This window comes from Manacus candei, unplaced genomic scaffold (assembly GCF_025592945.1).
Source record: "Manacus candei isolate 608988 ecotype Guabito, Panama unplaced genomic scaffold, ASM2559294v1 h1tg000023l, whole genome shotgun sequence".
Taxonomy (NCBI): Eukaryota; Metazoa; Chordata; class Aves; order Passeriformes; family Pipridae; genus Manacus; species Manacus candei.
The window spans coordinates 12,602,349-12,618,433 of NW_026138071.1; the positions used below are offsets into that span (position 1 = coordinate 12,602,349).

Below are 16,085 nucleotides of genomic sequence, written 5' to 3' on the forward strand. Positions count from 1 at the left end.
GAAAACACAAATGTTTTACTTTGGTTTACAATGTTTAACCCTACTTACAAGCATGGTCTTTGACAACTTTTGGTTTAAACAGAAGTTCAGAAGACAACTTTCATGTTTAGTATTTCCATTACTATACTGAAGTAATTGCTAGCACATTGGTTAAGTTGAACTGAATCACTGTAGAAAATTAGTATACTAGCTCAGCTATCGAAATGCTGAGATTAATAGTTTTGTATGCAAATGGACTCAGTCTTGCACTGTAAAATTAATCTTGGTTTGTGTTAATTTTTTTGAAAGAATCACTACATTTATTCATTAAAACTGTTGTAAAAATTAAACTCTGTTGGGTGATTATGTAGCTTGGTACTAAGCTCGTTCCATGCAGCCTTCTTGTTCCACATCTGACAGATGTTAAATGCGTTGGTCTGTGATGACCAATGTTCTTATGCCCAGGTGCCAGGTGAGTTTATCATCCCTGCCATGGCCCCTGTTTAACTACAACAGCTCTGAAACCATTATTTCCACTAGTCTCCTTCATGGGACAACTCTTCACAGGGTGCAACAGTAGGCTCAAAGGAAAAAAGGTAATACATGGTTGCATCAATATTCTGTGTTCTATCTGAAAGCACTCGACCTTCTTGACTGATTGAATTGAAGGGTGGTTTTACATGTGTGATCCTGAGCATTTGACGATTCTGTACTTCTAATTCCTTCCTCTTTTACCAGTAGGGCAGCATTCCTCTCTGGCTCAAGGTCTCTAAGTCTGCCATACAACTCAAAGCTACTGAAAACAAAGTAAAACAAAGTAAATAAGTTAATTGACCAAAGAGTAGTTTCTTAATGCATCAAACTGAAATATAACCTCTTTGAAAAAGTAATTATTACTGAGATTTTCAAACTTTATTTTGGAAATGCCTAGTGTGCACAAGCATTTCCATACAGTCATTTTGCTGAAATTCTTAGACATTTTTACAAAAAAAAAAAAAAAAATGTGAAACACCAATAATGAAGTTCATTCATTTAATTAAAATGAAAAACAGTCCACAGATTTAAAGGAGAACTTGGTCCACAGAAACAAACTATGTAAGTTTTGTTCTAGTCCCTTCTAGGGTGGAACTGATATTTAAACTAGTCTATGTTTCTGGAATTATCTAATTTAAGGAAGTGCTCTTTGTAGTATCTCTAGAAAATAGTATGTAAATATACAAAACACCAATTCATGTTCTAAGCTATTTTGAGAATCAAATCCTCCTTTAAAGAGAAAAAATCTGTAGTCTACAATTGAACATTTAAATACAAGGCAAAACCCCAGTGTGTCAGTGATAATTTTTCCTACAATTCTTCCCTCAGTATTTTAAGTTTGAAAAACAGTATCGTTTAAAATTAGCAAATATATAAATTTGGTCCGCAAAAATCTTGTAGCAGGTAGAAAAGAGAAATACATGTATTGCAAATTGATCTTATTCATAGCATAAATCTATAAAACTATGTATTATTTAGGAAAAATAGGTTAAAAATGATCTTATTTATAGGTTTAAACCTTGTCCCAACACCATACGGGTAGCGTACAGAAAATTTAATATTATGCTTAGGATATGTAGTTTGTGAAAACTACTTAGTATTTCTTGTTATTTTCTCAGTAAATTGCAACACAGAATTCAAAACCAATGTACTACTAAAGTGAACTTTGAATGAAGTCCCAGAAATACAAGAATTTAAACAAAATAATCCATAAATTTGAAATACATGATTTCTTTTTAAATTAATATGACATTACCATTTTCTTAAACTTAATTTTTACTATACATCTTTAGTGGCAACAGATAACAGACTGTCACAGACTGAATTTGTTGGCAGGATTTTTCTATTGTCCCTCTATCAGATTCAACTCTATCAAATGCTAGTTGACTACTATTGGAATGATTTTAATACAGTATTCTACTTTCCACAAACATCAATTTCAATGAAAAGGGCATAAGAGGTCTTAGAAGCAGAAATGTTACTTAAGGCAGAAAGTTAAATTATTGTCTATTAGTACAGGCAGAGTCAACTAGGAATAAAAATACTGAAAACATTATTTCATTTTATTGGGCTGTAATGGGGAGGGACCACAATTAAAAAGTAAAAAACCACCTACCATATTAAACTGTTGCACTTTCCCTCCTCCCTCAATTGTACAATTATATACAAATCTGCTGAACTACATCAAGATTAGGCAAGTCTGCACTAAAACAAAATGGTCATTTTAGCAGCTTGATTCAAGAGTGGCCACCACTCTGCCAGTCTTGCGAACTTCCTTCTCCTTCTTTTGAACCTTTTCCTTCTGCTTTTCCAGTTTTTCCTGTGTTTTTCTAATATCCTTAATTTTTTTCTTTATTGTTGATCTGTCATTTTGACTGGAAACTCCCAAAGCCTTTGGAGGGGGAAACAAAACAAAACCTCATCAGTAATTTTTTCCAGTGGTACTTTCCACAGTGCTTGAGCATGAACAATTTAAGAAAGTGTAATTGCTGCAAGATAGTCTGTTTATTTGAAAATAATGACTCAGGCTTCAAAAGCATTGTAAATAATCATCTGAGTAACAAGGTAAGTAAAGAGACTAGGGCCGACTCTTCAGTTGTGAAATAACAGTTTTGCATTTTACAAACATGTACACCCCTGAGAATTTCCAGAAAATAGCATAGTAAGTAGTAGTCTCAAAATACAAGAGGAATTTATATTCAGTAACTACTCTTTAATTTCAATATTAAGGATTTTAAAGTGTGTTATTAGGAAGTGATTCAGTAAGCAGCCAGTACACTTCAATGTTCGATCAGGAGGTGGCAGCAGCTGATTCCACGTTCCTGAAATGCACTCACACTGTCAACCCGAATGGCATTCGGTGCACACTGACCATTAGGCTTCAACATCAAAAGTTCCCCAAATAAAAACAGTCATTTAACAGGCCAATCACTGGTATTTCTTCTGAGTCCAGGAAATTTTACAAAATACGGGACATTTAGCATTGCACATCTATTTAAAGTGCAGGTATGTTTTAGAGACTAAGTTAGATGCATTTTTTCCCCCTAAACCCCTCAAATTCTACTTTTGGTAATTAATAATAATGTCCCTTAAGCCAGAATAGACCAATGAACCTCTCTTAGTCACACATCTTGCTTGTCCAAAATGCAGTCTGATAATCTAACAAGAGAGAAAAACCGAAGAGTTTACTAGCACTATAAGGAGTACATATTACCATGCAGCTTTCAGATGTGAAATAGCAAGAAAAGGCTCAAAAGATTTAGAATACATATTTTCAGCAGGAGTAAAAACCTGAAAAATTTAAAAGATCACTGGATAGGATTTTAGCCTTCCCTTTTGAAGAGGATATGTGGAAATAACAGGTTTCTAAAACAGGATCCTGCAATTCTATGCATTTGAATTGGCCTGATCTTGTTTTGATATGACCTTATGTTGAGATGGATGACAGATGAATCAAGACCCTTTGGACAGTTATGCCTAATTTCATTTCCTCAATATGCAAACAAGGAAACAATATCTGTTATTTTTCTGATTATAAACAGCTTGTCTTTAATTCTACAATTACTAATTACCATCTAACTGTATAGTCTTGTATAGTCCAAGTATTTCAAAAGCAAGTAACTCTAAATAAATAACTCCCTTAAAAAGCCATGAAAACAAGAAAATACATTGTGTTTAAAACTATGTCTGAATAAGCAGTGGAACTTATGTGGTTACAAATATATCCTGGTATATTCACTTACCTTTAACTTCTCGCTGTCGAGCTGCATTAATTGCTGTCCATCTACATTCATAGCTGTGAACTCTGTAATATACTGCTCCATGTTCATTCCCATTAACCAGTGGCATACTTGCTGGGTGGTCCATTCAGAAATAGGTCTACTGTGCCATTGATTTTGCTTTCCTGTTGTTGCAAATTCGTCATCTAATGCCTAACCAATTGAGAAAAGTCACTATAAGCAATGTTTTACTTGACTATATGTTGAATCCCAGTTGCTAGTTGAGTTTGATTAACAAAATGCATTTTTAAACATACTCTATTCCAGAAGGACTTAAGTTCTTGAGATCAGTTTACAGTCAGTTCGCCTAGGAGTTTACTATAAACAAAAAGACTACAGCATTCAACACAAAGTCAGTCAGAAATAGACAACATAAAGGTTTTTCTTTAAGAAATTATATAGCAAAACATTAGCTTAAGTTGGATGTATCCTAACAGTGAACACACTGCTCACTTAGTTGGTTAAAGGAGCTCAATCCTAGTGTTTAGATAGTACCTTGCACAGCATGAAGAATCATCAAGTAGCACTTCAACTCTATTATTTGTTATTGTTAAGTGACAGAAGTCCAGTAGTCAGTAAATCTGGTGACTGTTCCAGGCATAGTTTTACTACATTTCTAAAAGAGAGGACTGTTCATTCTTTCAACTAATGCTATCACATCAACATTTTAAAGGGTCTAGTGGAAAATGACCATTTCAGAAACACAAGCGCTTGTAGCCTTCCACTGAAAATACACTTTGCCAGCTCACAGAGCTTTTGAAACACACTGCTTCAGTTTGCTTCTGAGGGAAAAAGGTACTGCTATTTGTCCTGAAGCATTACTACATCACAAAAGAAAATCTACTTAAAACAGAGTTCAGTGTCTTTACAGAAGAAATTTGAGTGCGGTACTTGAATCAGTAACATCAGTTACCTAAAGTTTTATTAACTATCCAAAATGATCCCTCACTAGCTCGTGATTGAGTATAGGCTGCATTAGACTTGCATATGCTCCACTAGGCAACTTCCATGATTGATCAAAGATATTTGCAAAACAGCAGAAAGTACTCCCCCCTTTCCCAGGGAGCCTTACACATCATTTGTAAACAGAAAACCTGGAAATAAGCAACTTCTAGTCATGGATTTGAGACGTGACCCTGTAAATCTCAGGTGAACAACTACAGCTCCCAGCCACAAGGATCTCACAAAATCCAGCTTATTTGATGGAATATCTGGGGGAGTTGACTGAATGTAACAAAATAATTCAGGTGACTGCAAGTCAAAGATGCTGAGATGCAGGCCTGTGATGTGACCTGATCATACAGTGCACTGGACCTGAGTGCTCAGCATGGCAGGCACCGGGAGTCTGAGGTGAAACAAAATTTTAAAATTTCTTATGTATTGAAGGATCACATGTAATCAGAAATGGTTCTGCTTCCCCTGGTCTGTGAAACAAAGGACAGTGGTTACATGAGGAGACAGTGCAGATAAATAGGAACAAATCTGTAGAGCAGAACATTTTGTGCTGAGGTTCTAAAATCTGTACTACAAGCATTTCAAAGCATTTTCACTTCCAAACAGCTATAGTCTGGTCACCCCAACTTAATGGTCATTAGCAGCTGAAATGTACCAGGACCACTGCTGGAGCACATCTGATTTAATTTCCAAGGTAAATCAAAGTAAGGCAAGTGGGAACAATCAGGAGATTTATTTTTAAAAAATTAACTCCTTATCCAAATCAAAATCTTTATGTAGATATAACAAGTGTGAACACATCTACCTTCCTGATGTGCAAAAGAAAAATAACAATTTACATAAAATAACAGCAAATGGCTCTAGAAGAGGTTTTGCTTGAAGTGCTCAGTACAGCATCTGTATCAAGACAACTGGGGCACTGTAGTTTCCTATCCAAGCTATCAAGCTTGAGATACTTCATACAGAGAAGATTAATTTAATAAATTACCAAGGGAATTTCAAAATGCCAATTTATTTTAAATAATTTCAGATAATAGTGCTCCTTAACCTGATAATGTAATGCAAAATATATATTGGTAACTTTGTCTTACACTCACACATGTTCATGAATAATACATTAAAAGGGGGAAATACTTTACATTTGAAGTTTGACCTGTATCTCAGAGTCACGTGTGGTCTATCAGCTGCAAGAACTACTAAAACATATATATTGCCATACATATTTTTTCTAATATATATCTACTTCTATTCCTTGGAGGGGAATGTGCATGTATCTATATATCTCCTTTCCATGGAGAAATGGGTAAAATGTTATATTCCAGTTGGAACTCACTCTCTAGTTTTATTGAATCTGTGCAAGCCATGCAAAAACTTTGCTTCTGTAATTTTAGAGTGTAAGTACTTGAGGAAGGTATACTCCTGTCAAAAAAAAGAGGCACAGATTCATTCATTTCACTGAAGGAACACAGTCCCCTGACAGAATCCTGGGGGGTCTCTGCATCAGTTCCTCCAAGCTGTGTGGATTAGAGCAGGTAACAGACTGGAGTCCTCCAGGCTGAGCTACTAATTGCAATATAGGGTTTCAGCATCAGCAGTTGCTAACAAACTCCTTCTACTTCATATTGGTAAAGATAGACCCCTAAAACCAGAAGCTGTTGTAGCAATACCTGAATCTGTGTTAAAACACCTAGAAATCATCTCCTCTCAGAAAGACATTTAATCCTGTATAATTTGAATTTTTCATTTCTGCACAAGGGAAAAGCACACCTAAATACTTTTCAGAATATGAACAGGAAAGTGAAAACTGTAGCAGGGTAAGACGAAGAACACACACTTCCAAGTAATGCTTATTGCTCATTAAATAACACCTCTACATCATTTTATCCCAAATGTTCATTCAGAGGCACAAGGAACATGCCAAGCTGTTTGTACATCAAAGTTACGGTCCCCAAAACAGCCAGCATGCACAGAAGAAATCAGCTGCAAATGCAGAAAGCAGAACTAAAACTACTTATAAGGTAAGGAAGCATGAGAAAGCCATGTGCTCCCACATAAAAACACAGGTGATTCAGAAAACAAGTACAGAAATACTGAAGCTCTGAAGATAATACAAAGCACAAGAAAACACCACTGCTGCCACACCATTTAACATATTAAGAACTTTAGAAGGATTACCAGCTAGCTTGCTAGCCATCTGTGAGGGAAGTGCCTCTGCTGTAACTAGCTGGCTGCTAACAACATAACTCTCAGCAGGCAGTCACTTCCCCAAACTGCCTGTGAGCACCTGCCCAGCAGATGCAGGCTGTTCAGTGCTGCCCTTGTTTACCTCTCTAAGAGGTGCTTCCATCTCTTGTTTCCTAACAATTCCACGATTTATAAGGCAGCATGCAGTGGTGCACCCCTCTGCAAGCAGGGGTTGTTACACTGGATAGCATGATTCCTGATGGATAATTATGAACCCATTCAAACAACAACCATCGTGTAGAAATTCTACTTGTGAAGAGCTTAAGTTAAGGATCCTGTCCAATATCTTTACTGATGATCTGGATGAGGGGATTGAGTGTACCCTCAGTAAATTTGCAGACAACACCAAGTTAGGTTGGAGTGTTGATCTGCTGGAGGGTAGGAAGGCCTTGGAGAGGGACCTGGACAGCTTGGATCTATGGACTGAGACCAACAGCATGAGTTTCAACAAGACCAAGTGCCAGGTCCTACACTCTGGCCACAAAACCTCATGCAGTGCTACAGGCTGGGGGCAGAGTAGCTGGAAAGCAGCCCCGTGGAAAAGGATCTGTGGGTGCTGCTCAACTGCCACCTGAACATGAGCCAGCCTGTGCCCAGGTGGCCAAGAGGGCCAAGGGCATCCTGGTCTGCACCAGGAATAGTGTGACCAGCAGGACCAGGGCAGCACTTGTCCCCTGTACTCAGCGCTGGTGAGGACACACTTTGAGTCCTGTGTCCAGTTCTGGGCCCTCAATTCAGGAAGGACATTGAGGTGCTGGAGCAAGTCCAGAGAAGTCCGAAGCTAGTGAAGGGTCTGAAGAGCTGTTCAGCCTGGAGAAGAGGAGGCTCAGGGGTGACCTAATGACTCTCTGCAAATTAATCCACTGCTGCAACCTGTAAACAAGTTATATGATTTTTGACACTTCAGATTTTTAACTTAGTGAATTTATATTTATAACACTGTTTGTAAGGCTGTTCTGACTTTCTACATATTACTGGAATATTAAGGTTTTCACCAGAGCCTGATTTAAGACAGCTGATAAAACCCCCCTGACATTCATGAACCACCAGTTTGGCAAGTCCTCTAACTCATTTCCGTAAAATAACTGTGTTCAGCTTTTAATGAGTTTATAAATTAAATCCTTTAGTCTAGGAAAAGATGCCCATCAGTCAATCACCAAATGAGACAATATCTCAGAATGTTACCCACGTGTTTCAGCTGTAGCCAATGGAGTTAGCTCTCCAGGGGAATGAACACTGATTTTCAGATATCTGATTTCTACCTATATATCAAAACTACCAAATTCTGCCTTTTTTTGGTTGTTTCTTTTTTTCGTTTTTTTTGTTTGGTTGGTTTTATTGAGATGAAATTTTACAGTAAAACAAACCTGTGCAGAAGTGAAGGTCAAAAATGCTGCAGTTTTTATTCACCCAGGAAGTTGCTTTAAATTAGTGGAAAAGAACAACATTATATTTAAAATTAAAAACTGCAATTTGATCAGAGAGTTTACTCCAATTTTTATGATATAACTAGAATCAGAACACACAGGCTGATGTCACCCACTAGTCCGTGTTCTTTAGTTCATTAACAGCTTATGATTCTCTATAGTGCTCTTCAACATTCAAATATGGAATAGCCATCTAGTTTCACATTACACATATCTGTTTCTGTTAAACATGCTGTAGTGTGAACAACAACATCAACAAGACACATATACACACTTTGAAACTCACCTCATTTGAAGAGAAGGTTAAAGTGTGTGAACGACCTGACAGATTTGGTTCTGTCACTAACCCTGAAAGTTCACAACTTGGCTTGCTATGGTATGTATCATCTATGACAATTCTACTCTGCAAACAAGTGGAAATAACGTTTTATTAACTCACTCCTTGGAAAAGCAGTACAACTCAGTTACCTTTAGAACACACATGAAATGCACTAACTACATAAAGCATCTGACTTGTTTTTGTTAAACTTCTGAATTCAAAAAAACAGTAACAAATTTAAATCAATATCCCCAATAAGAGCACCTTGTGTGCAGAATTGGTCATAACCTGAAATGGTGTTAAGCACATAAGGAAATACATGTGGTTACTTTTTCAGCAGGCACCCCATGCTTCAGGAGAAGCAATTTAAAATGCATTTGTTGGAATTATTCATGCCGAATTTGTATTAAATTGAAGCTTAAAGTACCTTTAACAGCTTCAATGAGAGTGGTAAAACACTGTAACAGGTTGCCCAGAGAGGTGGTAGATGCCCCATCCCTGGGAACATTCAAGGTCAGGTTGAACAGACCTCTCAGCAACGTGATCTAGGGGGGTTGGACTAGGTGACCTTTAAAGGTCCCTTCCAACCCAAACTACTCTGTGATTCTGTAATTCAGTTTTGAGGTGGCTGCATTTGAGGCACAAAATCATGTAATCTGAAAATTACTGTACATGAAAAATACCACATAAATGCAAAATATCTTTAGAAGAATTTTTATAGTATATGGACTATATCAAGCTATGTAAAATTTCTTTAAAGTACTAAATAGTGTAAAAATACTACAACAAAATCGAACATTTCAGATGTTAAATAATTACTCATATGTCTTTAGAAAAACTAGTTTAAATAAACATTAATTATGCAGTTTGACCACCTGAATATATTATTTGCAAAACATAACACTCTTCTGAAATAAAAGATTGTCACTTTAAAAAAAAATTAGTATTTTATTAGTTCACTAAAATAATAAATTTGTCAAAGCAAAATTCAGGTTAGAAATATGACTAAGATACTATCATGTGACTATCACACTGAAAGAATGTAAAATCATACTGAAAGAATGTAAAATCTTCACAGCATTACTGTTTACATTCAGTTATTACACTTGTTTAAAGGAAGTTTTTTTGATCCTTATGCCTGGCTTAGCATCTAAGAGCAGCAAGATCTGCAACTTAGCCAACCAGTACTGGTACAACCTCAGGCAGGTTGGGACTCAAGCTGAAGACTGATAAAACCTGATGCTACACCTGAATACTTCACAGCAATTTGGTAAAAAATCCTTCTGAAGAATAGTAATGTATCTCTTTTCCAGAATATTCTCTAATTTGATTACCTCCATTTGCAACTCAGATTGTGACCTGTATGATATTTTTCTTTAGTGAGTGAAAAATAATTCTGCCAAAAGCACACATCCTACTTTTGCCTTTCTAAAATTTATTTCTCGGCACTATTCTTTGTTGTCTACAAACAGTAAGAAATTACTTTACCATTATTTTCTCAATTTTCTTTAAGTCTCTAATCAAGTAACTACACTTTTAAGGATGCCATACCACACCCCTATATGCATAAATAATCTGAGATTCTAAATTAAGCTGATCTTAAAGACATTTTTCTTCAGTAAATTATGCTCCCATAAGAGAACTACATTTTTGCCATTATATTTATTGAGCACTTCTGTATTTGTGTTCTGATTGCAATTTAACCTGAACTCTCAATTTTCTAGATTATTCTATTTTTGTTATGAGAGCACACACTTGATCTTTGCACTCCCTTATACTCTAAATTAATGATACACAGTTCCAGCCTCAAATAAACACACCCCAAAAACCAAGGAAAAACCCATCACCACCATAATGCAACAAACAAAAAACCTCAAATCACAACTTGAGTTTTCCTGCTACCTTTGTGTGGTACTGTCCATGACTGAAAAATGGTGTTCTATTTACCATGTAGATTATTTTATTTTAGGGACTTCTTTAGTCTTTTAGATGGAAAAATTATTACCAGAAATAATAGAATACTTTGTCCATCAACCTATTCTCAAATTAACTTCAACCCAAACTGAAAATCTATTTAGGAGCTTTTCTTTTAGCCACCCTCCGTTCACTCTTTCTACCTTTACAGAGAAAATCAAGAACAACTAAGAACCAAACTGGTTAAAAAATCCAAACCCAGCATTATGATATTTAAGCAAAAAGCTTAGAAAAAACATGAAGAAAACAAAGCCAAAAGTAAAAGCATTTGAGCATCAGTTGTAATGTCTTCTCCACTTCCTGCACCTATTCAGTTTTTAGAAGGAGTAATTTCCTTTTAAGGATTTAGAGCCAATTGCAAAGATTTTTGATCCTTGAAGAACATAGAATTTCGACAGAAGAGGTTTTATAGTTCTGCTTTCTATGATTTTAGATACTAGAATATAAATACTTTATACCACACTGCTCTTCCTTGCATTAAAAATGAAACACTGCATACAAAGCTTACAGAAGCTAAATAGAGTTCTGGAAAAACAGTGAATATGAACAATATTTATGTGTATGTATCAGAGAATGGCACTAAATGAAGGGGCAGATAATGCAAAGGGACTAATTTAAGGACAGTGTAGTTCAGAAGTTCCATAAGGCTAAAGAGTCTGCAAGCACTCATCATAGGATTTTAATTCCTGTGTTTCTAGATTTCACAAGCAGCAAGAAGTTGACTCATTACATTGTCAAACTGTAATTTTAAAACTAACTTCAGTATAATTTTAAGAAAACAATAACCTTCTAGGTGCAGTAACTCTTAGAGGCAAATTGTGCAGAAACAGAAACCAAATATAATTACATTTTCTACATCATCAATGCTAAAACTACAAAAATTATATACAATGCAAAATACTCATTACAAGTGAGAGACTTTTTATATGACAAAGTTCTCATTTAAGAGTTTCTACTTTTACCTGTTCTTTAAGAAATGCTTTCACATGATCATATGGGATATTACAGACATAAAAGCAGCAAATACTATTGCTACACTTGCTATATATTGCTTTATTTACACATTTGGAGTTAACACCAACAAAAAGAAGTATTCTTTCCTTAAATTCTGGGAAGATGACTTAGTTCCTGCTTTTATATTGTTTTAGTAACAAGACTCACTGCTGAGTGGTCAAGCACATTTCTTTGTCAGCTTTAATGTCTTTTCATAGCAAAACAAGTCAAAGCCTTGTTACTGTAGTGCAAATGTAATTACCAACTCCAGGTTAAGATCTAGAACAATTAGTCATTCATTCCAAGGAGCAGCCACTGTCACGTTACCATCTTTATAAGAGACCTCAAACACTGCAAAGTGAAAACGGCCCGACTTTGGAGAGGACAAGTATGATTTTATGATTAATGCATGTATGAGAATCTGTTCTTCAATGGGATCAGCTTTCTGCCATTTTACAAAGCAGGAATATACCTGGAGACTTGCATAATCTTCCAGCTGCTGTTTTGCAACTGGCACTAAGGAAAAGAGCAGCAAGCAGCAATTACATGCTGCAGCATGAGAAGGAAACAACAAAAAAACCCCAAACCAGCAGCAAGAAACCAGCTGGAAGGTTTAAGTGATAATCAACTTGGATAAAGTAGACAACAATAAGAAGAAAAGGCTATTATTTCAGGGCAACGAAAGGAAGAGAGCACCCAATCTGGTAAGATCTATACCTTTCTGATGTCCAAAAAGAACTTGTATATATAAAAACCTTAAGAGGTGCTTAAGCACATTACAGGTGCTTATAGTAGAAATGCAGCAGTGGGACTGAGAAAAATTATTTGAATCAGAAAGGAGGAATGAAGAGGGGACGAATGGATTCTTCAGAATCAATGACTTTGAAAGATAAACCTCTGAATGTTTATCTAGACAGAAAACATCTCTTGATAGCTTTGCTGCAGCCTATGAAGAGATCAACCATGCACTCCTATTTAATCAAAAATTTTATCAAAATATATGCATATACCCTGCAAGATCCTTGGTTATGTACAGAAACACCTTTTGGCCACTGCACGCGTCAAGAGAAGCAAACAATGCAGGAGCTGACGCACACCGGGCAATATTCTATAAAGTTCTGTTCTACTTCAGAGATCAAAAAGTTCCTACTCATATTAAGTTCCTGTGTTATAGTAAGGTACTGGATGGTTCTAAACCCACTTTCTGTAATTTTTAAAAACTACATATGCTGATAACTTAGTCCTATCACAGGGACTGTAAATTTACAATGAGAAAACAGAAAGTAATTTAAAAAATGTATTAGCCTTTTAATGCAATCAGTATCTGGAAACATGGAAAGCAAACTTATTATCTGCCATCTCTGCAAAACATCAGTGACTCCACGGACTACAACCTGGCAAGTTTCTCTTCTGGATAGGCAATTTCTCTCTAATAACAGAAGAAAAGGAAAACATGAAAGGGTATTTTGCCCATCCAAAGTGAAGAAAAAGTGTGAAACTCAAGAATAAACTTAGCTTATGAGGTTACTCAAATAACTATAATTTTCAATCTAACAAAATCCAAAGGAAACAAGAATGAAGTTAATAAGTTTGTTGGGAACAGTCTTACATTTAGACTTAGTCTTACCAAACATTTAGACAGTGCACACATTAAACTTTTTACTTTTTAAAGCTATTTCTTTCAAATGGTTTTAAACTATAAAGATGGTAACTTTATGGCTACAGACTGAACTCTGTAGTGTCACTTTTAGGACCTGGTTAAAAGGTTTTAAATTATTAGAACATTATCAGTTACTCAGAAGTAGTTTCTGGGAAGAGACAGTGTTCTATGGACATGCTTCTTGGCTTTCAGCACTAAATTTGTTAATGAAAACCAGGATGCTATCCTTTCTCCAACAGTCTGGTATTCCAACCCTACATTCCAGTATGGTAAGAACTGGTTGGCCAACTGCTTGGAAGGCTGACCTCTATTTATGTACACTTCCCTCAAGTACTAGGCTGGGAAACAGATTTGGCTTTTAAAGCTATGCTTTCCTAAAGCTAGTGTTACTGTTAGCGTTATAAACCAGCGAAAAAACATACCCTGTGATTTTTCCTTGTGTTACTTCAGCCTGAATAGCCACTACTGATGTTTCAACTAAAGAGGAGGGAACAGGAACACTCACACAGTGTCTGCTTGTGAGGGCTGTAAATTCTCAAACTTCTGCAGTAACGTTTGTAAGAGGTGATGTGGTCATGGACTAAGTCATTAGGCTTCCACATACTAACCACTGATGTTTTTTCTTTATCAAGATGCAACATTTAAATATTCAAAGCACAAATCAGTCATCTTTACCTTGGTTCTGTTCTTCTCTTGACCGTGCTCACAACCATCCTGCCCACTCTGGGTAATGTGCAGGCTGCTACTAGAAACTGGAGGCTCTTTGTGGCTGTCTCCAAACCAAGAGAAAGGCATGCAAGTAGGAGCAGGGGAATCTGAATCTGATGCAGACAGATTGTTGCCAGAGTCATCCAAGAGTTCTCGGGAACCTCTGAGATAAGCAGATTAAATTGTGTTTAAACAACAATAGAAAAACCTCCATCCCATCCCTCAAACACACAACCCCCACCTTAAAAACAAGAACAAACTCAAAACACTCAGTATTTATTTTCACCAGTTTCACAGCACAACTGATACCTGAACTGATATTTACCTTTAAAGATCCATGCAAAATAATGTGAGTTATTTAATGACACAAATTTCAGAACTTTTGCAGTATTTCACACAATTAAAAAATTTCAATATATTAATTCAATTTACTTGACATTCATCTTTCTAAGCAAAATACAGTTTTTATATATAATTTGCTCTGCAGTTTTCTGTGTATTTTTTCTTATTTAATGAGATTAGAAGCTCCTCTCTGCATCATTCATCTTCATATCATTTTGTCACTGTTAAACGAGTGTACTTCAAGATCACAGTAATGACAGTTTTAAACACATTCTTAGGTTACAAATTTTATGAATGCAACACGTATGTACTGAACTAACAAAATAACTACCTGCTATCCAGAGAACCTCTTAGATTTTCTTTTTCTTGCTTCTTACCCTTGCCCCCAGATTTCCGTAATCCCCTGAAGTGAAAAAACACAAACTTCATAGAGCATTTACATTTACACAGTTGCAACATTTTTTAAATCAGCAAACTAGTTTTTACATTTATTTCAACAGTTACAAAAAGCATCTTGTTACGCAAAGCATGATTTTGCAGATTATAGATGCAATTTAAAAAGTTGCCATTCATGTTTTAAGAGTGACAGTATCCTTTCAAAGACCACATATAACCAAAATAAAACCAGAAAATGCCCGAAGAAACATAGCATACAGCAGATACAACCAAGAGGAAGAACACAGTTTTATTGCTATATGAAGTATTCCTATGCAGTGCAGTGACTTGAGCCAAGTCACTACCTACACTATCTGTGTGTGAAATAAGTTATCATTTTTATATTATATATTATGATGCATTTGTGGCAGTACCAGTTTAAGTCTTCAATGTTAGATGGCTTCAACAAGCTTTATACCTGTCTCCAAAGGAGCAAGGCTTACTGCAAAATGTAGCAACTCTTCTCTCAAATCCCCAGAGTTCAGTTACCACACTATTTCCAGACAATATGCAGCTTGCACTTCTGTTTTACCCCTGTGGGCAACCTCATTTTTTAAATGAAACTCAGAAATATGTTCATGCCTGCCTCCAAGGAACAGTTCAGTAAGCAGAGCCTATAGCCAAAGCTATGTAATGACACCTCTGCTGTAGAAGGAATTAAGGCAAGAAAGGTATCTATTTCATAGTATAACACCAGCAGGACATAGCATTAGAGTTTAGGCACCAACAATATTTTGGCATAAAACTAAACGTGTATTTGCAATTTAGTGTATTCAGTGGTGTGTTCATATAAAAACTGAAGAACCCCAAGGAATTCTTTGACAGGAAAAAAGTACAGATAAATAGAAAATGTGGTAGAAACATGAAAGGAGCAATACAAATTGAAGACTCTATCCAGTGATGTTGCTATGAAGTAGCATTACTGGATTTCCTCAACATTTTATTATTTAGATAACATGATATTCTCAAAAGTAACACAGGGCACCATTTTTGTCCAAAGGCACAAGAGTAAAATCTTACCCAAAATCTGGAAATCTCCTTTTGGACTTCCCTGACGATGTTCCTTCATTTGTTTCTACTGTCCTGTCTTCATTTTTCTTTTCTTCTGCTTTCCACAGGGGGGTGAAAAATAAAAACATTATTTTAAGAATACCTGCAAGTTTCAAGTACTAATGACAATGCTTGTAAGTGAGATACTGGCAAGCTTGATGCAGTGACCACTTCCCTGGGCAGGCTGT

The 16,085-nt window shown here is 36.1% G+C and overlaps 1 protein-coding gene across 8 annotated transcripts in view; it reads right to left on the minus strand.

The window, feature by feature from the left end:
- Positions 1-466: 466 nt before the first annotated feature.
- LOC127471017 (neurabin-1-like) overlaps positions 467-16,085 on the minus strand; it is a 41,510-nt gene continuing 25,891 nt past the window's right edge. For 3 of the 8 annotated variants that reach the window (XM_051787342.1, XM_051787341.1, XM_051787343.1), the window contains exons 14-19: positions 15,868-15,955; positions 14,744-14,815; positions 14,038-14,233; positions 8,703-8,819; positions 3,756-3,944; positions 998-2,404 (exon numbers count right to left, since the gene is read on the minus strand). In XM_051787342.1, coding sequence (XP_051643302.1) covers positions 2,237-2,404; positions 3,756-3,944; positions 8,703-8,819; positions 14,038-14,233; positions 14,744-14,815; positions 15,868-15,955 — 830 coding nt within the window. In that variant the 3' untranslated portion in view covers positions 998-2,236. Of the gene's footprint in view, positions 776-997; positions 2,405-3,755; positions 3,945-8,702; positions 8,820-14,037; positions 14,234-14,743; positions 14,816-15,867; positions 15,956-16,085 lie in introns of those variants that run through there. The other 5 variants (XR_007904524.1, XR_007904523.1, XM_051787344.1 and 2 more) reach the window with 5 other exon arrangements.